The 23,697-nt window shown below is 44.9% G+C and overlaps 2 protein-coding genes across 4 annotated transcripts in view; both read left to right on the plus strand.

Annotated features, from left to right (window-relative positions):
- Positions 1-8,844, plus strand: part of aldocb (aldolase C, fructose-bisphosphate, b) — a 36,372-nt gene extending 27,528 nt beyond the window's left edge. For all 3 annotated transcript variants that reach the window (XM_068010814.1, XM_068010815.1, XM_068010816.1), the window contains exons 7-9: positions 2,804-2,978; positions 6,917-7,116; positions 8,072-8,844. In XM_068010814.1, coding sequence (XP_067866915.1) covers positions 2,804-2,978; positions 6,917-7,116; positions 8,072-8,167 — 471 coding nt within the window. In that variant the 3' untranslated portion in view covers positions 8,168-8,844. The remainder of the gene's footprint in view (positions 1-2,803; positions 2,979-6,916; positions 7,117-8,071) is intronic.
- Positions 8,845-19,110: 10,266 nt separating this feature from the next.
- The window catches only part of pigs (phosphatidylinositol glycan anchor biosynthesis, class S), a 45,955-nt gene continuing 41,368 nt past the window's right edge, over positions 19,111-23,697 (plus strand). Inside the window, exon 1 of the mRNA XM_068010817.1 lies at positions 19,111-19,192. Within this exon, the coding sequence (XP_067866918.1) occupies positions 19,165-19,192 (28 nt within the window). The 5' untranslated portion in view covers positions 19,111-19,164. The remainder of the gene's footprint in view (positions 19,193-23,697) is intronic.

Consider the following 23,697-nt stretch of genomic DNA (forward strand, 5'->3'; position numbering starts at 1 on the left):
TGTGTACCCTGGAGTATTTATTTCCCAACCTTGATCTCCTTGTAACCATGTTTCTGTAATGGCAATTAGATCTAAATCATTTACTTCTTTGTGCCACTAGTTCATCTATCTTATTACAGATGCTTCGTGCATTCAGATAAAGGAACTTTAATTTCATTTTTACCTCTATTGCCTGCAATGACCTTATTTGCCAATGTACAATTTTTGTTAAACTCTGTCCCTTCCTGTCCCATTCTGTTGGGAGTTACCCACATCACGATCCTGCTCCGATGCCCTGACCCCTCTCTTTAAATTTCTAAATTTCCTTTTACCCAAACCCTCCCCTCTCCTCTGTTAGTTTAAAGCCCTGCCCACAGCCCTAGTTATACGATTGGCCAAGACACTGGTTCCAGCCCGGTTCAAGTGAAGCCCATCCCAACAGAATAGCTCCTTCTTCCCTGAGTACTGATGCCAGTGCCCCAAGAATCAAAACCCCTTCTTTCCACACCACTCTTTGATCCACAAATTTAGATTTCTAATTTGCTTGACCCTGTGCCAATTTGCAGGTGGCTCAGGTAACAATCCGGAGATGATTACCTTTGTTCTATGTTTTAGTTTGAAACCCAACTCCTCAAATTCTCCAAGCAGAACATTATTTCTGGTTCTACCAATGTCATTAGTTCCCACATGGACCACGACAACTGGATCCTCCCACTCCAGCTGCGAGGAGATGTCCTTAACCCTGGCACCGGGCAGGCAACACAGCCGTCGGAGCTCACGGTCGTGACGACAGAGAACCGTATCTATCCACCTGACTGTACTGTCTCCTATCACTACCACATTCCTCTTCACTCCCCCACTGGATAGGCATCTTTCACCATGGTGCCATAGTCAGTCTGTTCATCCACCTTGCAGTCCTTCTCTTCATCCACACTGGTAGCAAGGACCTCCTACCTGTTGGACAAGGTCAGGGGCTGAGGCTTCTCCATCACTACATGCTGATTTCCCCCCTACCTGTCTCACTTACCACCCTCCTGTCCCTGACCATTGGCCATCTCTAATGTTCTCCCTACTCTAAGGGGTATGACTGCCTCCTGGAACAAAGTGTCCAGGTAACACTCCCACTCCCTGATGCTCCGCAATGTCTGCAACTCTGGTCTCCCGCTCAGCAATTCTGAGCTGAAGTCGTGCAACTGCAGACACTTGCTACATACATGGTTATCTGTGGAATGCACTGCAATCCCATACTCCCACATGCTGCATTTGCAGCACACAACCAGCCCTGCCATCTCTGTACAATCTTTTGAGTCAATTAATTAATAATTCAAGCTGAAGTAATGGCAAGTTGTACTCACCTACCTTGGAGTCAGAGGAAGACAACTCACCAACTGCTAGAGGCTGAAAAAGCTAGGAAAAGGAGCCCCTCTTCCCCTCTTTCCCCCCCCCCCCCCCCCCCTCTCTCTCACCAACCCTGCTCTGCACCGAATTCCCACGTGCACAAAATTTCCAAATTCACTCTGGCAGATATCTCTCACTCAGGCAACTGTCTCTTTTCAACTGTGTCCCCTCACTGTGTTCAGCTAAGAAACTGGTCTGCTTTATATAAGAATTCTGATGACTCACTAGCCAGCTTCTGTGAACTTGTATAAGACATTAGTTTGGCCTCAGCTGCACTATTGCGTCCAGTTCTGGGTGCTACACTTTAAGACATGAGGGCATTGGACAGTGTACAGAAAATATTCACGAGAATGGTCTCAGGGATGAGGAACTTCAGTTATGAAGATAGATTAAGGAAGTTAGGACTTTTTTTTTCTTTGAAGAGAAGGCTGAGAGGTAATTTGATAGAGGTATTCAAAATCATGAGGGGTCTGGACAGAGTAGATAGAGAGAAACTGTTCCCACTCGTGAAAGGATCAAGAATGAGAGGGCACAGATTTAAAGTATTTGGTAAGAGAAGCAAAAGTGATGTGAGGAAAAACCTTTTCACTCAGCAAGTGGTTAAGGTCTGGAGCATGCTGTCTGAGTGTGGTGGAGGCAGCTTCAACTGAAGCATTCAAAAGGGAATTAGACTGTTATCTGAAAAGGAAGAATGTGCAGGGTTACGGGGAGAAAGCGGGGGAATGGCACTAAGTGAATTGCTCTTTTGGAGAGCCAGTGCGGACATGATGGACCGAGCGGCCTCCTTCTGCACTGTGGCAATTCTGTGAAAAAACAAGTCCAATATAATTTTGGCAGTGGCCAATTTTCAGGCACCTGGAGTAGCCACCTAAACAGGCATTCGGTCCTGAACATGTTAACGAGAGGCCTTACGGTTGTTGGCCTCTTTTGGGTCCCCTCTAAGAAATTGGCCTGCATGAGTGGAGCAGCCATTGGGCTTTTCCTGATGTGAATGTCACCTAGGAATTAGCTGACACTAAAAATGCTAGTCCAATTTATTTTTGAATTCACGTTTAGCCAGTTGGACCAAGAGAACCCCTCCCAGCTCCACATACCACTGCTGGCCATGGTCACACCCACCCACCCCTTTCCTGAGGAATACTTGTACAGCAAGTTGCATAAAATTCATGTGCTGATGTGGGTGAGCTGCCTGTGGAACTCACTTGAACTACTGCAACAAGGCCAGGTTTTGGGCCAGTCTTTGGGCCTCCTGGTTGGGCACGTGTGTGAGCGCAGCTCTAATTCACAACCGGAAAACAGACCCAGACAAATTTCTTCCTGTTAATCTCCATCAGAGAATTAGCAGGGGACTGGGGTGCGAAAAAGAGAGACATTTCTCTGTACCAGACTTTTTTTGTGAATTAAGTGTTTATTTTCTGTGTTTCAGGTGTTGGGGGCAGTCTATAAGGCCCTAAGTGATCACCACATTTATCTTGAGGGCACTCTGCTGAAGCCCAACATGGTGACTGCTGGCCATGCCTGCCCCACCAAGTACAGCCCCGAGGAGGTTGCCATCTCCACAGTTACTGCCCTGCGACGCACTGTCCCACCTGCTGTACCAGGTATGTGCATTTCAGTTGAAGAATTTAATGAGTTTGGTACTCGTTCGTGAGCTGTCTGATATTAAATGAGGAGCAGGGAATGTTTCTGTAGTTTCAATGAGTGATCTCGGGGTATAAATTACTCCTTCCCTTTTGAATTATACTCGTGTCCCGTGTTATAATGCTATAATGTGGAGAGCAGTGATAATGCTTGAAGGCATGATGCAAATCAGAGGATCAGTATTTATCCTTCGTGGTATGGAAGATGGTCATACTGTTATTCACAATGCACCTGGCAGCCAGCTGACACACACGGCATTAAATGGTGACTGAAGAGGTCAACACTTTCAGGGTAGAAAGTTAACAGAAGAATAATACCCCTGCCCCAGCAGTGTGTCACCAGAGTAAACAAGCAAAATACTATGGATGCTGGAAATCAAATAAAAACAGAAAATGCTGCAAATCTCAGCTGGTCAGGCAGCATCTGTGGAGAGAAAAACAGTTAGCATTTCATCAAAGATCATCAACCTGAAACGGTAACACTCTTTGCAGATGTTGCCTGGGACGTGGGTGTCGCTGGCCAGGCCAGCATTTACTGCCCATCCCTAATTGCCCTTGAGAAGGTGGTGGTGAGCTGCCTTCGAGAACCTCTGCAGTCCGTGTGGGGTAGGGACACCCACAGTGCTGTTAGGAAGGGGGTTCCAGGATTTTGACCCAGTGACAGTGAAAGAACAGCAATATAATTCCAAGTCAGGATGGTGTGTGACTGGGAGGGGAACTTTCAGGTGATGGTGTTCCCAAGCATCTGCTGCTTTGTCCTTCTAGGTGGTAGAGGTCATGGGTTTGGAAGGTGCTGTCTAAAGAGCCTTGGCGAGTTGCTGCAGTGCATCTTGTAGATGGTACACACTGCTGCCACTGTGCGTCAGTGGTGGAGGGAGTGAATGTTTGTGGATGGGGTGCCGATCAAGCAGGCTGCTTTGTCCTGGATGGTGTCAAGCTTCTTGAGTGTTGTTGGAGCTGCAGCCATCCAGGCAATGGAGAGTATTCCATCGCACTCCTGACTTGTGCCTTGTAGATGGTGGACAGGCTTTGGGGAGTCAGGAGGTGAGTTACTCACTGCAGGATTCCTAGCCTCTGACCTGTTCTTGTAGCCACGGTATTTATATGGCTACTCCAGTTCAGTTTCTGGTCAATGGTAGCGCCTAGGATGTTGATAGTGGGGGATTTAGCGATAGTAATGCCACTGAATGTCAAGGGGAGATGGTTAGATTCACTCTTGTTGGAGATGGTCATTGCCTGGCACTTGTATGGTGCGAATGTTAGTTGCTACTTATCATCCCAAGCCTGGATATTGTTCAGGTCTTGCTGCATTTCTACACTGACTGCTTCAGTATCTGAGGAGTCACAAATGGTGCTGAACATTTGCAATCATCAGCGAAAATCCCCACTTCTGACCTTATGATTGAAGGAAGGCCATTGATGAAGCAGCTGAAGATGGTTGGGCCTAGGACATTACCCGGAGGAACTCCTGCAGTGATGTCCTGAAGCTCAGATGATTAACCTCCAACAACCACAACCATCTTCCTTTGCACTAGGTATGACTCCGACCAGCAGAGAGTTCCCCCCCCACAATTCCCATTGACTTCAGTTTTGCTAAGGGTCCTTGATGCCATGCTTGGTCAAATGTTGCCTTGATATCAAGAGCAATCACTCTCACCTCACCTCGAGTTCAGCTCTTCTGTCCATGTTTGAACCAAGGTTGCAATGAGGTCAGGAGCTGAGTGGCCCTGGCAGAACCCAAACTGAGCGTCACAGAGCAGGTTATTACTAAGCAAGTGCTGCTTGATAGCGCTGTCGACGACACCTTCCATCACTTTACTGATGAGTGAGAGTAGACCGATGGGGCGGTAATTGGCCAGATTGGACTTGTCCTGTTTGTTGTGCACATACGTACCTGGGCAATTTTCCACATTGCAGGATAGATGATAGTGTTGTAGCTGTACTGGAACAACCTGGCTAGCGGTGCAGCAAGTTCTGGAGCACAGGTCTTCCGTACTGTTGCTGGAATATTGACAGGGCCCATAGCCTTTGCAGTATCCAGTGCCTTCAGTCGTGTCTTGATATCACGCGGAGTGAATCGGATTGGCTGAAGACTGGCAGCTGTGATGCTGGGGACTTCAGGAGGAGGCTGAGATGGATCATCCACTCGGCACTTCTGGCTGAAGATTGTTGCAAATGCTTCAGCCTTATCTTTCGTACTGATGTGCTGGGCTCCCTCATTGAGGATGGGGATATTTGTGGAGCCACCTACTCCAGTTAGTTGTTTAATTATCCACGACCATTTACGGCTGGACGTGGCAGGACTGTAGAGCTTAGATCTGATCCGTTGGTTATAGGATCACTTTTAGCTCTGTCAATCGCATGCAAGCAGTCCTGGGTTGTACCTTCACCAGATTGACACCATTTTGAGAGATGCCTGGTGCTGCTCCTGGCACACCTTCCTGCATTCTTCACTGAACCAGGGTTGGTCTCCCGGCTTGACCGTAATGGTAGAGTGGGGGATATGCCAGGCCATGAGGCTACAGATTGTGGTTGAGTACAATTCTGCTGCTGCTGATGGCCCACAGCACCTCATGGATGCCCAATTTTGTATTGCTCGATCTGTTCAAAATCTATCTCATTTAGCATGGTGGTAGTGCCACACGACACGATGGAGGGTATCCTCAACGTGAAGGCAGGGACTTCCAGAAGGACTGTGCAGTAGTCACTCCTACCAATACTGTCATGGACAGATGCATCTGTGGCAGGCAGATTGGTGAGGACGAGGTCAAGTCTGTTTTTCCCTCTTGTTGGTTCCCTCACCACCTGCCGCAGACCCAGTCTAGCAGCTATGTCCTTTAGGACTCAGCCAGATCGGTAGTGGTGCTACTGAGCCACTCTTGGTGATGGACATTTTCTTTTTGATTCATCATTCATTTTTCTTACCATGTGCCTGCCCACTGTTTTTTTTCATGTTTGATTAGAAATACAGCACTGAAACAGGCCCTTCGGCCCACCGAGTCTGTGCCAAACATCAACCACCCATTTATACTAATCCTACACTAATCCCATATTCCCAACAAACATCCCCACCTGTCCCTATATTTCCCTACCACCTACCTATACTGGTGACAATTTCTAATGGCCAATTTACCTATCAACCTGCAAGTCTTTTGGCTTGTGGGAGGAAACCGGAGCACCCGGAAAAAACCCACGCAGACACAGGGAGAACTTGCAAATTCCACACAGGCAGTACCCGGAATCGAACCCGGGTCCCTGCAGCTGTGAGGCTGCGGTGCTAACCACTGCGCCACTGTGCTTTAGGCCAGGGCTGTTCATTTTTCTGTCCATTAACACCCTGTCTGCACTAACGCTTTGTCTTTCAACACACCTTTAACATACCATCTGCCTTTGCTCCATGACCTTCTGGTCAGTTATTCTGTGATCCAGTCCTATTAACACCTTCCCTTTTGTTATCTCTTGCCCACCCATGCTTTATTTGCTTAAAACCTATTACATTTCTAACCTTTGCCAGTTCTGATGAAGTGTCACTGACCTGAAATGTTAACTCTCTGCTTCTCTCTCCACTGATGCTGCCAGACCTGCTGAGTATTTGCAGCATTTCTAATTTTTTATTTGATTTCCAGCATCTGCAGTATTTTGCTTTTATTAAAGATATACAGACTAGTAGAAACCTCTTGGATTTATGAATGTCATGGGGCTATGATATGAATATATTAGTCTCCTATAGCACCCCACTGACCACTCATACAAAGTCACCTAAGAGTTTGAAGTTGATGCACTGAGCTTCTTCAGCCTAGTAGCTGTATTGTAAATTACATGGCAGTCACACATTGCATGTCAAACAGACATCTAGACACTGCAGCTTCTAACGGTCTTGTCTTCTGCTTTTCCCCCAGGAGTCACTTTCTTGTCCGGAGGGCAGAGTGAGGAGGAAGCCACCATTCACCTCAATGCCATCAACAAGTGCCCACTGCCAAAACCATGGGCGCTGACCTTCTCGTACGGCCGAGCTCTGCAGGCCTCCGCATTGAATGCCTGGCGCGGGGAGAAGGAGAGCTTGCAGGCAGCACAGGATGAGTTCATGAAGCGTGCTGAGGTAATCTTGGTTCCTGTCTGATCTGCAGGCCTATAATTATTTGGGGGAGCAGGGGGCGGTGGTGGTGGTTATAAAGCTATGCCTATGTCTCCACAGTGAGTCAGTAGGTATATAGACCTACTAGTTTGATCCCTGGTTTGTGAAGTTGTTCAATGCATTATAGTGGTAAAAGCGGCTGGGGAATCCAACCCTGATAACTATCCAGACACCACGTGTGTGAAGATCTGGTGATGACCAACTGGATCAGGCTTGGGTCCAATGTTACACCAAGTCTTTTGATTTTTCGATTAAAGAACCTTTTTACCCTCCTGATCTGTCCTCTGGTGCAGGCAGTACCTGGATCAGCTTTACAACAAGACCATCACTTGCCTTTATACCTTTTTAATGCAGTAAAATGTCCCAAGGTGCTTTTACAAGAATGCTATCAAACCAAATTTTACATTGAGGCACAGGGCAATGTGGGCTGGTGACCAAGCTTGGCCAAAGAGTTAGGTGTTGAGGGGTGTCTTGAAGGAGGACAGAGACAGGTTGAGGGAAGAAATTCCAAAACCTAGGATCTACACAGCTGAAGTCATGCTGCCGATGGTGGAATGATTAAAATCGGGGATGAGCAAGGCCTGAATTGGAAGAGCGCTGACATCTGAGGAGTATAGGGCTGGGGGAGTTAAGAGCTATGGAGGGGCAAGACCATGGAGGGATTTGAAAATGAGGGTGAGAATTTTTAAAATTGAGATGTTGCCAGACTAGGAGTCAATGTCGGTCAGTGAGCACAGGTGATGAGAAAATGGGACTTAGTGTGTGTCGAGACAAGAATGCTGTTTCAGTAGCGCAGAGGACAGTGTTACCAGGGCTCCTGTTTTTTTACCATTGCAATTTTATCATTGGTGTTTTATGGGTTTTTTGGCTTTTTAAAAAAAAATACACTAAGCATACTTTGTGCTTTATTCACTTTTAGGTTAACAGTTTGGCTTCACTCGGGCAGTATGAGTCAAGTGGCGAGAGTGAAGGTGCAGCTGGCCAATCTCTCTATGTAGAAAATCATGCCTACTGAAAGGAAACCACAGGAAAATACAAATAAACAAAAAAAAGCAAGGAAGTTTTAAATTCTCATTCGGCTTCTCGTGATTAACTGACCCACAACCTGCTACCTTGTATATAGTGTCCTCACTGCCTGCATTGTTTTGCTGTGTAGCTGAGATTTAACCCTAGAAGTGCTGGCAGCAACACATGCTCTGCAACCTCCTCACCGGGTTCATATACTTTGATACCCTCTAATGATGTACTGCAACCTCAAATGTAACAAATGGTGTTTAATCACTTCCTTGAAAGATTTAAAAGATTTTGTTAGTTGCCTTGCTCCTCAATCAGCTGGGCTTGTGGTGAACAACTAATCTCTCTGCATAATCACTTGTAGATCAGAGCTTACCTGCACTTTGCCTCTTCACAATGTGAATGTGTTGCTGTGACTTCCAAAGTGAGCATGACAACCTAAAAAGGTGACTGCACACAACATTTAAATGGTAATTATAACTAACACGCAAGTCAGAATTGGTTCCAAACTGTTCTCATTGCATTTTATCCCTGCCCCAAATCAGAAACCCACTGTATTTTTGTGTATTCAGAATACTTGTGACTACGTGGGAGCATTGAGTGTGTTCAAAAGTATTTTGTGATATATAATTCTATTGTACTCACTCCATCTGGTAAATATAGTTAGAATAAAGATATGGAACAAACTCTAGTCTTTTGTTAATTCAAATTTCATATTTATTAACTCAATATTCTGACAATATTCATTCTCTTTTAAACCTGATGTCATCACTCCCATCTCTAACCATTTCCCCTCTCTCTGTCTCAAATTCTTTTTTCAAATTCCTTCCTCCAGTCAATGTCTTGCTCACAGCACTGAGACAGCCCTGGGCAAAGCCTCCAGTGAATCCTGACGCTGGTGCACTTTTCTTCTTTGACCTTTGTGTGATAGTGACCCTTGCCTGAGAATGTCCTTGGTTGGTGCTTCGGATCTAGTCGAACATGACCAATGCAACTCCAGCAATAGTTTCTCTTCCCACTACTGCATTGTCATCCTTCCTTGTCTGCACATTGCCCCTGGGTTTATAATATCCCCAGATATGAGATCATCTTACACACATACATTGATAACTCCCAGCTTTTCTTCTTGTCTGTCTGATATCAAGTAATGGATGAGGCAAAGCTTCTGATTTACTGTCAAGTAGATTGAAGCCAGCACTTTGTCTGCCACAAACTACTTTGCCATTGCTTCCATTTCTCTACCCCCTCACGCACTGGACAGAATAAGGTTGTCTGAAAGCATGGTGGCCCCTCTAGCCTGGAGTTGAGCTTTAAAACCACATGTTTTATCCCTCAGAAATCCACTTGTATATCTACCTGTGCAACATTTCCCACCTCCGCCCCGATTCTGCCGAAACCCTCAGCCTTGCTTTTAGCACATCTAGACTCTGGGGATAGTCGGGTAAAATAAGAGGAACTTGTAACAAAGGCAATGCAGTAATCCCGGAGAACCTTACTCTTCACAGACTGGACAAATCAAATTGGCAATAGTAGTTTGTAAGATGAGATCATGGAAACCATTCATCGAACCAATGAGGGAAGAAGCTATTTTAGATCTTGGCTTGTGTAACGAGACAGGGTTAATTCAGTTATCTCAGTAAGGGATCCTCTGGGAAAGAGCTATCATATGATTGCCATTTTGAAACAAGGGTCTCAAAGGCAATTACATAGGTATGTGGGGCGAGTTGGGCAAGTTGGATGGGCAAATCAGATTAAAAGGTCTGCTGTAGAAAATCGTTAGAGAACATTTAAAGAAATATTTCACAATTCTCAATGAATATGCATTTCCATTGAGCACTTGGGGTGAGGGAGTTCAAAGTCCATCAGCCAGCGTGGCTTGCTAGCAATACTACTGACCGAGCTCCAAGGATATAACTGTTAGATTGGGCCTGCGCAAGGTGACAAGTGAACCAACACTAGGGAAGACCCTGCTTGACCTCATCCTCATCAACCAACCTGTCAGATACATCTGTCCATGATAGTATTTGTAGGAGTGACTGCCTCAGAGTACTTATGGAGATAAAGTCTTGTCATCACACTGAACATATGCCCGAACATGTGGTGTGGCACTATTACTGTACTTAGTGGGATAGATTAAGAACAGATCTAGCCCTCAAAACTGGATATCCATGAGGCGCTGTGGGCCATTAGCAGAATTATATTCCACTAAAATTTGTAACCTCATGGCCTGGTATATCCCTACTCTACCATTACATCAAGCAGAGATCAACAGAAAATGCTGACAGGTCTGGCAGCATCTATGGAGAGAGAAATCGAGTTAATGTTTCAGGTTGTGACCTTTTCATTAGAACCTGAAAGGTCATGACCTGAAATGTTAACTGTTTCTCTCGGCACGGACCTGAATATTTCCTGCATCTCCAGTATTTTCCTTTTGTGCAAGCTGCAGATCAACCCTTGTTCAATGTGCAGTGCAGGAGAGCATACCAGCAGCAGCATTGGCACCTAAATGAGATGCCAACCTGGTGAAGCTCTAACATATACATGCTAAACAGCAGATGCTACAAACAAAGCTAAGTGACCCCACAGCCAACCAATCATACAAAGCTCTGCTGTCCTGCCACATCCAGTTGTGAATTGTGGAGGACAATTAACTGGAGGAGGAGGGTTCATAAACATCCCCTTCAATGATGGCAGAACTCAGCAAGTCAGTGCAAAAGATGAGGCCAAAGCATTTGCAATCATCTTCAGCCAGAAGTGCTGGGTGGAAGATTCACTTTGGCCTCCTCCTGAGGTCCCGACCATCACAGATGCCAGTCTTCAGCCAATTCAATTCAGTTCACTTGATTATCAAGAAATAGCTGAGCACACTGGATACAGCAAAGGCGACAGGCCCCAAAAACTTTCCGGTTCTAGCGCTGAAGACCTGCGCTCCAGAACTAGCCAGGCCTCGAGCCAAGCTGTTCCAGTATGGCTACACCATTGGTATCTACTTGACAAAATGAAAACTTACCCAGGTATGTCTTGCCACAAAAAGCAGGACAGATCCAATCTAGCCAATTACCACCCCATCAGTCCACTCTCAATCATCAGCAAAGTGATGGAAGGGGGTCATCAACACAGCTATTGTGGAACTTACTCAGGAAGAACTTCATCACTGGCTCAATTTGGATTCCGCCAGGACTTGGCTCATTACAGCTTTGGTCCAAACTTAGACAAATTTGAATTTGAGGTGAAGTGTGAGTGACTGCCCTGGACATCAAGGCAGCATTTGACTCAGTGTGGCATCAAGGAGCTCTAGTAAGATTAAAGTCAATGGGAATTAGGGGAAGAACTCTCCACTGGTTGGAGTCATACATATCAAAGGAAGATAGTTGTGGTTGTTATCTCAGCCACAGACATCATGCAGGAGTTGCTCAGGATAGTGTCCTAGGCCCAACCATCTTCAGCTACTTCATCAATGACCTTCAACCCATCATAAGATCAGAAGTGGAGATGTTCGCTGATGATTGCACGGAGTTCAGTTCCATTCGCAACTAACTTCAGATAATGAAGCAGTCCTTGCCCGCATACAGCAAGACATTCAGGCATGGGCTGTTAAGTGGTAAGTAAACAATCACACCACACACATCTCCAACAAGAGGTAACTTGTGTGTGGAGGCGAAAGACATAGGCATGGTTCTTAATGAAAACTTTGCATCTGTTTTCACAAAAAAAAAGAGGGACAGAGCAGATATTGTAATCGAGGGGGAATGTGAAATATTGGATGGGATAAACATAGTGAGAGAGGAAATACTAAAATGTTTAGCATCCTTAAAAGTGAATAAATCACTAGGCCCAGATGAAATATATCTCAGGCTGCCAAGGGAAGAAAGAGTGGAGGCTCTGTCCATCATTTTCCAATCCTCTCTGGCTACAGGCGTGGAACTGGATGACTGCTCATGTATCGTTGTTTAGAAAGGGAGGAAGGGATAACCCGAGTAACTACGGGCCAGCCAGCCTAACCTTGGTGGTGGGCAAATTATTGAAAAAAGTTCTGAGACAGAGTATAAATTGTTGGGGAATGGCACGGAGTGAAATGCTCATTCGGAGAGTTGGTGCAGACACGATAGGCTTAATGTCCTCCTTCTGTGCTGTAACAATTCTGAGGTTCTGTGAGTTCTGTGGAACCCCACAAGAAGCAGTCTTCCAGTCACAGAAACACCCAATCAAGAACAGTCAGCATGGATTTGTTAAAGGAAGGTCATATCTGTAACTTGATTTAATTTTTTGAGGAAATAACAAAAAGGGTCAATGAGGGTAGCATGCTTGATCCAAGTAAAAAGAACAGTACAGCACAGGAACAGGCCAATCGGCCCTCCAAGCCTGTGCTGATCTTGATGCCTGCCTAAACTAAAACCTTCTGCACTTCTGGGGTCCATATCCCTCTATTCCTATCCTATTCATGTATTTGTCAAGATGCCTCTTAAACGTCTTTATGGTACCTGCTTCCACCACCTCCCCCGGCAGCAAGTTCCAGGCACTCACCAACCTCTGTGTAAAGAACTTGCCTCGCACATCCCCTCTAAACTTTGCCCCTCTCACCTTAAACCTATGTCCCCTAGTAACTGACTCTTCCACCCTAAGAAAAAGCTTCTGACTATCCACTCCGCCCATGCCGCTTATAACTTTGCAAACCTCTATCATGTCGCCCCTCCACCTCTGTCGTTCCAGTGAAAACAATCCGAGTTTATCCAACCTCTCCTCATAGCTAATGCCCTCCAGACCAGGCAACATCCTGGTAAACCTCTTCTGTACCCTCTCCAAAGCCTCCACGTCCTTCTGGTAGTGTGGCGACCAGAATTGCACGCAATATTCTAAGTGTGGCCTAACTAAAGTTCTGTACAGCTGCATATCTTGCCAATTTTTATACTCTATGCCCCGACCGATAAAGGCAAGCATGCCGTATGCCTTCTTGACTACCTTATCCACCTGCGTTGCCACTGTCAGTGACCTGTGGACCTGTACGCCCAGATCTCTCTGCCTGTCAATACTCCTAAGGGTTCTGCCATTTACTGTATACTTCCCACCTGCATTAGACCTTCCAAAATGCATTACCTCACATTTGTCCGAATTAAACTCCATCTGCCATTTGTCCGCCCAAGTCTCCAACCGATCTATATCCTGCTGTATCCTCTGACAATCCTTATCACTATCCGCAACTCCACCAACCTTTGTGTCGTCCGCTAACTTACTAATCAGACCAGTTACATTTTCCTCCAAATCATTTATATATACTACAAACAGCAAAGGTCCCAGCACTGATCCCTGCGGAACTCCACTAATCACATCCCTCCATTCAGAAAAGCACCCTTCCTCTACTACCCTCTGTCTATGACCGAGCCAGTTCTGTATCCATCTTGCCAGCTCCCCTCTGATCCCATGTGACTTCACCTTTTGTATCAGTCTGCCATGAGGGACCTTGTCAAAGGCTTTACTAAAGTCCATATAGATAACATCCACTGCCCTTCCTTCATCAATCATCTTTGTCACTTCCTCAAGAAACTCAATCAAATTAGTGAGGCACAACCTCCCCTTCACAAAACCATGCTGCCTCTCGCTAATAAGTCCATTTGTTTCCAAACGGGAGTAAATCCTGTCCCGAAGAATCCTCTCTAATAATTTCCCTACCACTGACGTAAGGCTCACCGGCCTATAATTTCCTGGATTATCCTTGCTACCCTTCTTAAACAAAGGAACAACATTGGCTATTCTCCAGTCCTCTGGGACCTCACCTGTAGCCAATGAGGATGCAAAGATTTCTGTCAAGGCCCCAGCAATTTCTTCCCTTGCCTCCATCAGTATTCTGGGGTAGATCCCATCAGGCCCTGGGGACTTATCTACCGTAATGCTTTGCAAGACACCCAACACCTCCTCCTTTTTGATAATGAGATGACTGAGACTATCTACACTCCCTTCCCTCAGCTCATCATCCACCAAGTCCTTCTCCTTGGTGAATACTGATGCAAAGTACTCATTTAGTACCTCGCCCATTTCCTCTGGCTCCACACATAGATTCCCATCTCTGTCCTTGAGTGGGCCAACCCTTTCCCTGGTTACCCTCTTGCTCTTTATATACGTATAAAAAGTCTTGGGATTTTCCTTAATCCTGTTTGCCAATGACTTCTCATAACCCCTTTTAGCCCTCCTGACTCCTTGTTTAAGTTCATTCCTACTGTTTTTATATTCCTCAAGGGATTAGTCTGTTCCTAGCCTTCCAGCCCTTATGAATGCTTCCTTTTTCTTTTTGACGAGGCTCACAATATCCTGCGTTATCCAAGATTCCCTAAACTTGCCAAACTTATCCTTCTTCCTCACAGGAACATGCTGGTTTGCATAGATTATAGCAAGGCTTCTGACGAGGTCCCATATGGCAGACTGATCAGTAAATTAAAAGCTCATGGGATCCAAGGGAAAGTGGCAAGTTAGATCTAAAATTAGCTCTGGCAGGAAGCAAAGGTTTATGGTTGATAGGTGTTTCTGTGACTGGAAGACTGCTTCCTGTGGGGTTCTGCAGAGCTCACAGAATCTTAGAATTGCTACAGCACAGAAGGAAGACATTCAGCCCATCGTGTCTGCACCAACTCTCCGAATAAACAATTCACTCAATGTCATTCCCCCGCTTTCTCTCTGTAACCCTGCATGTTCTTCCTTTTCAGATAACTAATTCCCTTTTGAATGTCTCGATTGAACCTGCCTCCAACACATTCTCTGAAAGTGCATTTCAGATCCTAACCACTCACTGCATGAAAAGGTTGTTCCTAGTGTCACTATTGCTTCTTTTGCTAATTACCTTAAATATGCCCTCTCGTTCTTGATCCTTTCACGAGTGGGAAGAGTTTTTCCCTATTTCTCATGATTTTGAATACCTCCATCAAATTTCCTCTCAACCTTCTCTTCTCCAAGGAAAAACAGTACTAACTTCTCCAATTTATCTTCATAAATGAAGTTCCTCATCCCTGGAACCATTCTCTTCACTCTCCAATACCTTCACATCTTTCCTAAAGTGTAGCACCCAGAACTGAACGCAATACTCCAGTTGAGGCCGAACCAGTGTTTTACACAAGTTTAACATAACCTCCTTGCTCTTGTGCTCTATGCCGCTACTAATAAAACCTAGGATACTGTATGCTTTATTAACCACACTCTCAACCTGTCCTGCCACCTTCAATGACTTATGCACAGAAAATCTAGGTCCCTCTGCACCTCCTCAGTACTGGTCCCTGCCTGTTCATGGCATACATCAATGATTTAGACTTAAATATAGAAGGCATGATTAAGAAGTTTGCAGATGATAGGAAAACTAGCCATGTGGTTGATAGTGAGGAAGAAAGTTGCAGACTGCAGGAAGATATCAATGGACTGGTCAAATGGGCAGAAAAGTGGCAAATGGAATTCAATCTAGAGAAGTGTGAGGCAATGCATTTGGGGAAGGCAAACTAAGGTAGGGAATACACTTTAATTGGTAAGATTCTGAAGAGTATAGAGAAACGGAGGGACCTTGGAATATATGTCTACAGATTCTTAAAGGTGGCAGGATAGGGAAATAGGGTGGTCAAAAAGCCTTTACAGGCCAAGGACTAGAGTATAAGAGCAGAGAGGTTATGCAGGAACTGTACAAAACACTAATTTGACGGCAGCAAAAGTATCGCACACAGTTCTGGTCACCACATTACAGGAAGGACATGAGGGTACAAAAGCAATTTACAAGGATGTTGCCAGAAACAGAGAATTTGAGCTATGAGGAAAGATTGAATAGGCTGAGTTTGTTTTCTTTGGAACAGAGGAGGCTGAGGAGAGATTTAATTGCGATGTATAAAATTATGAGGGGGCCTAGTTAGAGTGGATAGAAAGGCCCTATTTCCATTGGCAGGGAGATCAATAACCAGGGGGCATAGATTTAAACTAACTGGTGGAAAGATCAGAGGGGAGATAAGGAGTACTTTTTTCACCCTGAGGGTGATGGGTCTGGAACTCACTGCCCAAAAGGGTGGTAGAAGCAGAAACCCTCAATGTATTTGAAAAAAAAATATGCACTTGAGGTGCCATAAACTATAGGGCTACAGACTAGGAGCTGAAAGGTGGGATTCGACTGGATAGCTCTTTCGGCCAGCACAGACACAAGCTGAATTGCCTCCTTCTGCACCGTAAATCTATGTTTCTAAGGCATTACCAGCACTAAATCCTCCAGCATCAATATCCTATGTGTCACCACTGACCAGAAACTTAACTGGACCAGCTACATAAATATGTACTTTTGTCACAAGAAAAGAAAAGCAGAATATGTTTAAAAGGTGTGAAACTTGTAAGTGTCGATGTTCAAAGAGAGTTGGATGTGCTGTACAAGGAACACAAAGTTAGCAAGCAGGTACAGCAAGCAATTAGGAAGGCAAATGACATGTTGGACTTAATTGCAAGGGGATTGGAGTACAGGAATAAGGAAGTTTTGGTCTCCTCATTTAAGAAAGGATAAATTTGCATTGGAGGCAGTGCAGCAAAGGATCATTAGATTGGTCCCTGGGACGAGGGGGTTGTCCTATGATGAGAGGCCAAGTAAATTGGGCCTATATTCTCTGGAGTTTAGAAGAATGAGAGGTGATCTCATTGAAACATAAGATTCTAAAGGGGCTGGATAGGGCAGACACAGATTATTTCTGCTGGTCGGAGAATCTAGAACACGGGGACACAGTCTCAGGATAAGGGGCCAATCATTCAGGACTGAGATGAGGAGAAATTACTTCACTCAAAGGGTTGTGAATCTTTTGAATTCTCTACTCCAGAGGGTTGTGAATGCTCCATCATTGAATACGTTTAAAGCTGGGATAGATGGACTTTTGGACTCTCAGGGAATCAAGGGATATGGCAAGCAGGTGGGAAAGAGGAGTTAAAACCTAAAATCACCCATGATCGTTTTGAATGGCAGAGCAGGCACGATGGGCCATATGGTCTACTCCTATTTCTGGTGTGCTTGTACTGTGGCTACAAGAGCATGTCAGAGGCTGGGAATTCTGCAGCAGGTAACGCACCCAGACATCTCAAAGCCTATCCACCATATATAAAGCACAAGTCAGAGTGTGATGGAATACTCTCCACTTGCCTGGATGAGTGCAACTCCAACAACACTAAAATAACTCAACACCATCCAGGACAAAACAGCCCGCTTTTTTTTTTCTTTCTCCATCAGCCTACCATGGGGAACCTTATCAAACGCCTTACTGAAGTCCATGTATATGACATCTACAGCCCTTCCCTCATCAATCAACTTTGTCACTTCCTCAAAGAATTCTATTAAGTTGGTAAGACATGACCTTCCCTGCACAAAACCATGTTGCCTATCACTGATAAGCCCATTTTCTTCCAAATGGGAATAGATCCTATCCCTCAGTATCTTCTCCAGCAGCTTCCCTACCACTGACGTCAGGCTCACCGGTCTATAATTACCTGGATTATCCCCGCTACCCTTCTTGAACAAGGGGACAACATTAGCAATTCTCCAGTCCTCCGGGACCTCACCCGTGTTTAAGGATGCTGCAAAGATATCTGTTAAGGCCCCAGCTATTTCCTCTCTCGCTTCCCTCAGTAACCTGGGATAGATCCCATCCGGACCAGGGGACTTGTCTACCTTAATGCCTTTTAGAATACCCAACACTTCCCCTCCTTATGCCAACTTGACCTAGAGTAATCAAACATCTGTTCCTAACCTCAACATCCGTTATGTCCCTCTCCTCGGTGAATACCGATGCAAAGTACTCGTTTAGAATCTCCCCCATTTTCTCTGACTCCACGCATAACTTTCCTCCTTTGTCCTTGAGTGGGCCAATCCTTTCTCTAGTTACCCTCTTGCTCCTTATATATGAATAAAAGGCTTTGGGATTTTCCTTAACCCTGTTTGCTAAAGATATTTCATGACCCCTTTTAGCCCTCTTAATTCCTCATTTCAGATTGGTAAGCTTAAAATAACTAACAAAACTACCTTTAATTTCCAAAAAGTAAATTAACATTAGAGTCACTTACCTGAGGTGGTGATAGTGTGTGTCCGAACCCACCAGACCCGACAGCGACACGTCGTGGGGTCCCGTCAGGTTCGGGTTGGGTAGCCTGCCTTTACAGCAAATGCATGGGAACACCACCACCTGCAAGTTCCCCTCCAAGTCACACACCATCCTGATTTGGAACTATATCACCAAACCTTCACTGTCGTTGGGTCAAAATCCTGGAACTCCCTTCCTAACAGCACTGTGGGTGTACCTACCCCTCATGGACTGGAGCAGTTCAAGAAGGCAGCTCACCACCACCTTCTCAAGGGCAATTAGGGAGGGGCAATAAATGCTGGCCTGGCCAGTGACGCCCACATCCCATGTAGAGAGAAAAACTATAGGAATTTATAATCAAAATATAAAAGTGAAGTCAGAAGTTATAACAAAGTGACGACTAAATGGAATTAATTGCCTATACCTTGATCTAAAGCCGAATCTCCGAAGTCCCCCCATCTCCTTCACTCTCACTCTCCCCCAACCGCCACCATCCGAGGTTCCAGATCACTCTTCACCGCCCAGAAGCAATGCCAGAGACGCCCACCTAGTACTGAGCGTTCATTTACCTCAAACTTCACGGGGCAGAAACATGAACAGTTTAGATCCTACCGGCGAGGCAGACAGTGCCGGCCCTCCAAGGTCGGTCGAGCCTCAGCCCAACGTTTCCCTTAACAACCCCACGGAGACCCCCGAACGGGCAGGAGCATGTGATCTGCGAGCGCATGCGCAGATTGCCGAGCTCCATAAACGCGGGAGATTTGAAAGCAGGACCCGGATGTTGCCGCCCAATCGATTTCCGGAAACTCCCACCCGTCCCGCCCCCGCCATCATCCTCTTGGTGGAGAGTGGCCTGACGTCGGTAAAGCTGATTGGTTGATGGGCTTGTCAGTCCAGGAGTACTTCCGTTGCCAAGGAAGCAGAAGGGAAGATGGCGGCAGCGGCAGCAAGATTTGAAGGTGTGATACTGTGCGGGAAATGGGAGGTGGGCAGGAACACCCAAAGCGAGTTGTGATGCGGGTAATTCTCTTGCAGGCTTGGCCGACATCCCCAATATTAGCAATAAACTCCAGAGTACCCTTCAGTAAACCAGCACCCATGGGCCTCAATGACCCTTTCACCACTCCTTCCTGGTCTCCCTGCTGTGTCTAACACCCCCAATACCTCTCCCTTTACCCCACCTAGTTACTCTTCCCCCAAATCCCGCTAGTGCCCAGTGTTTCTGACTGTGTCTTTATTGATATTCACCTGAACAGCTCCATTCAGCAAGAATATATTGGTCACTGAAAATAGATAACAAGAACAAATCAAGCCAATGTATTTTCTTTTGTTAATTTTATTTGTCTCCCTGTGAAGCATCTTCCCTTGAAAAGTGACTGTACTACAGTGACTATACTTTAAAAAGTACTTAATTGGTTGTAAAGGGCTTTGGGACAGCCTGAGATTGTGAAATGTGTCACATAGATGCAAGTTTTCTTTTTCATTTTGAAAAGACAGACTGAATGGAAAAGGAGGAGTAGCCCCCATAATAGAGGATGACATAAGGACAGTAGTAAGAGGATCTTGGCTCAGACGATCAGGAAGTAGAATCAGTGTAAGTGGAGTAAAAACAAAGTGCTGGAAATACTCAGGTCTGGCAGCATCTGTGGAGAGAGAAGCAGAGTTAATGTTTCAGGTCTGTAAGTGGAGATTAAGGGTCAGATAACACTGGTTTCAGTAGTTTCTAGGCCCACTCATTAATTATATTGTTGGACAGAGTATTAGGCAAGAAATAATTGGAGCTTGAAACAAAGGCAATGTAATAATTGTGGGGGATGTTCATGGACACAGGACAAATGAAATTGGCAAAGGTGGTCTGGAAGATGAATTTGTAGTAAGCTTTTGTGACAGTTTCCTGGAACAATAAATTGTGGAACCAACTAGGGATACAGCTAGTATTGTGCAATGAGTCATGTTTAATTAGTAATCTAGTAAAAGATACTCTGGGAAAAGGTGATCATAATACTATTGAATTCTACATTAAGTTTGAAAATGAGATACTGCAGTCCCAAACAAGAATTTTGAACTTGAACAAAGCCAATTACATAGGTTATGAGGAGACAGCTGGCTGATGTTGATTGGGTAAATAGGTATGACAGTAAATAAACAGTGGGAAACGGTTAAAGAAATAATTCAAAATTTTCAACAAAAATTCATTCCATTAATAAAAACAAAAAATTCAGCAAGAAAGATCCACCAGTGGTTTACTAGGGAAGTTAAAGGTAGTATTAGATTAAAAGAAATGTTGCACAGAATAGTAAGCCTGAGGATTGGGAGTGTTTTAGAATCCAGCAAAAGGTTTATGAGGGAAAAGTAGAATATGAGAGTAGACTAGCCAGGAATATAAAAACATTGTAAGAGCTTTTACAGGTATATGAAAAGGAGAGAGTAGCTAAAGTAAATGTTGGTCCCTTAGAGGCAGATTCAGGAGGACTAATCATGTAAAATGAGGAAATAGCAGAGATGTTGAACAAATGTTTTGTGTCTATCTTCACAGTAGTAGACACAAATTACATACCAGAAATAGAGGGTAAACAAAGAGTTACTAAGAGTGAGTAACTTAAGGTAGTTAATATCAGCAGTGAAAAGGTACTGGAGAAACCGAAGGGACTAAAAGCCAACAAACCCCCGGGACCTGATGGCTTACATCCTATGGTTCTAAAGGAGGTGGCTGCAGAGATAGTGGATTCACTAGTTCTGATTTTCCAAAATTCCCTAGATTTGAGAACAGTCCCAGCAGATTGGAAGTTAGCAAATGTAACACCGCTATTCTAGATAAACAGGACATTTTCAAGTTGGCAGGCTGTATCTAGTGGAGTGCCCCAAGATTCAGTGCTGGGGTCTCAGCTATTTTCAATCTATATTAATGACTTAGACAAGGAGACTGAGGGTAATGTATCTAATTCTGCCGACGATACAAAGCTAGGTAGAAATGTCAGCTGTGAGGAGGATGGAAGAAAGCTGCAATGAGATATAGTCAGGTTGGATGAATGAGCAACAAGGTGGCAGATGGAATATAATGTGGGGAAGTGCGAGTAAGAACAGAAAAGCAGAATATTTTTTGTAAAGGTGTGAAACTTTGAAGTGTTGTTGCTCAGAGAGACTTGGGTGTACTCATACAAGGAACACAAAGTTACCATGCAGGTTGTAGCCATCGTCCTAAAGGACCAGAAACATTTCTCTCCATTAGAGAGAGACAGTTAGTAATATATAGCTTGAGGGGCACGGCGAGGAGGCAAGCCTCCATAAACTGCCACAGCCGGTAGGGGGATTGAACCCATGCTGTTGGCATCTTTCTGCATCACATTCTACCATGCAGGTACAGCAAGTAATTAGGAAGGCAAATGGAAAGTTAGCCTTTATGGCAAGGGGTTTGGAGTACAAGAATAAGGAAGTCTTGCTACAGTTGTACAGGGCTTTGGTGAGACTGTGTGCAGTTTTGGTCTCCATATGGAAGGAAGGACAGCGAAAGTTCACCAGATTGGTTTCTGGGATGAGAGGGTTGTCCTGTGATGAGAGACTGACTTAATTGGGTCTATGCTCTAGAAAAATGAGAGTAATCTCTTGAAACATACAAGATTTTGAAGGGGCTTGACAGGGTAGACCTGGAGAGAATGTTTCCCCTGGCTGGGGTATCTAGAACACAGGGTACAGTCTCAGGATAAGGGGTCGATCATTTAGGACAGATTAGAAAAACTTCTTCATTAAAAGATTTGTGAATCTACGGAACACTCTACCCCAGAGGGTTGTGGATGCTCCATCATTGAGTGTATTTAAGCCTGATAGACAGATCTTTGGCCTCTCAGGTAATCAAAGGATATGGGGAGTGGGCAGGAAAATGGAGTTGAAGTAAAAAGTCAGCCATAATTTTATTTAATGGCAGAGCACGCTCAAGGAGCTGTACGAGCTTCTACTGCTCCTATTTCTTATATAGCAGTACAGAGCAATAAAATGAAACTCTGCAGTGTGATCTTGTGATACTGTTGTCATGAGGAGCGACTAAGCAAAGAACAAATGCTACCCCATGGGTTGAAAATGAAATTACAGCCACCCCGCCCCCCCCCCCCCCCCCCAAAGCCACAGAGCAGATTTAGTAACAGCCCAGGATCAGGGGCCACAACCTCTCCATAAGAAATAGAAGGAGTAGGCCACATGGCCCCTCGAGCCTGCTCTACCATTCAATACCAACATGGCTGATCTGCCTCAATTCCGCTTTCCTGCCCACTCCCCCATATCCTTTGATTACCTGAGAGTTCAAAAATCCATTGACCTCTTTCTTGAATATACTCAAAGCATCCACAACCCTCTGGGGGAGAGAATTCCAAAGATTCACAACCCTCTGAGTGAAGAGATTGCTCCTCATCTCAGTCTTAAATGATTGACCCTTTATTCTGTGGCTGTGCCTCCTAGTTCTAGACTCTCCAGCCAGGGGAAACAACCTTTCAGTATCTGCCTTGTCAAGTCCTCCCTCAGAATCTTGAGAATTTCAATGAGATTGCCTCTCTCTCCTAAACCCAGAGTATGGCCCAATGTAATCAACCTCTCATCCTAGGGCAACCCTCTCATTCCAGGAATCAACCTAGAGTCTATGCCAGTTCTCCATGGAGCTATCCAGTCAGTCCTATTACCTTGCTCAATCCCCATAGCCCTGCAAGTTTATTTCCTTCAAGTGCCCATCCAATTTCCTTTTGAAGTCATTGATTGTCTCCACTTACACCACCCTCGAGTTCCAGGTCATGACCACTCACTGTGTAACAAAAAGTTCTTCATATTCCCCCTGCATGTCTTGCTCAAAACCTTCAATCTGTGTTCCCTAGTCCTTGTACCATTAGTTAACGGGAACAGTTTTTCCTTGTATAACTTATCTAAGCCTGTCATAATCTTGTACACTGCTAGTAAATCTCCCATCAAACTCCTTTGTTTTAAGGAAAACAACCCCAGCTTTTCCAACCTAACTAAAATCTCCCATCCCTGGAACCATTCCGGTAAATCCCCTCTGCACCCTTGCTAAAGTGTGGTGACCAGAACTGGACGCAATGCCCCATTTGGGGCCTAACCAGAGCTATATAAAGGTTCAGCATAACTTCCTTGCTTTTGTACTCTATGCTTCTATTTATGAAGCCCAAGATCCCATATGCTTTACTAAGCACTCAATATGTCTCAATATGTCCTACCACTTTCAAAGATGCACCCTCAGGTCCCTCTGTTCCAGCACACTCTTTAGAACTGTGCCATTAAGTATATATTGCCTCTCCCCATTCCTTCTGACAAAATGCATCAGCATGTCGGTATTAAATTACATCTGCCACCTGTCTGCCCATTCTGCTATAATAATAAAAGCAAAATACTGCAGATGCTGGAAACCTAAAATAAAAACAGAAAGTGCTGGAAATATTCAGGTCAGGCAGCATCAATGGAGAGAGAA

This window comes from Heterodontus francisci, chromosome 30 (assembly GCF_036365525.1).
Source record: "Heterodontus francisci isolate sHetFra1 chromosome 30, sHetFra1.hap1, whole genome shotgun sequence".
In the NCBI taxonomy this organism is placed as follows: Eukaryota; Metazoa; Chordata; class Chondrichthyes; order Heterodontiformes; family Heterodontidae; genus Heterodontus; species Heterodontus francisci.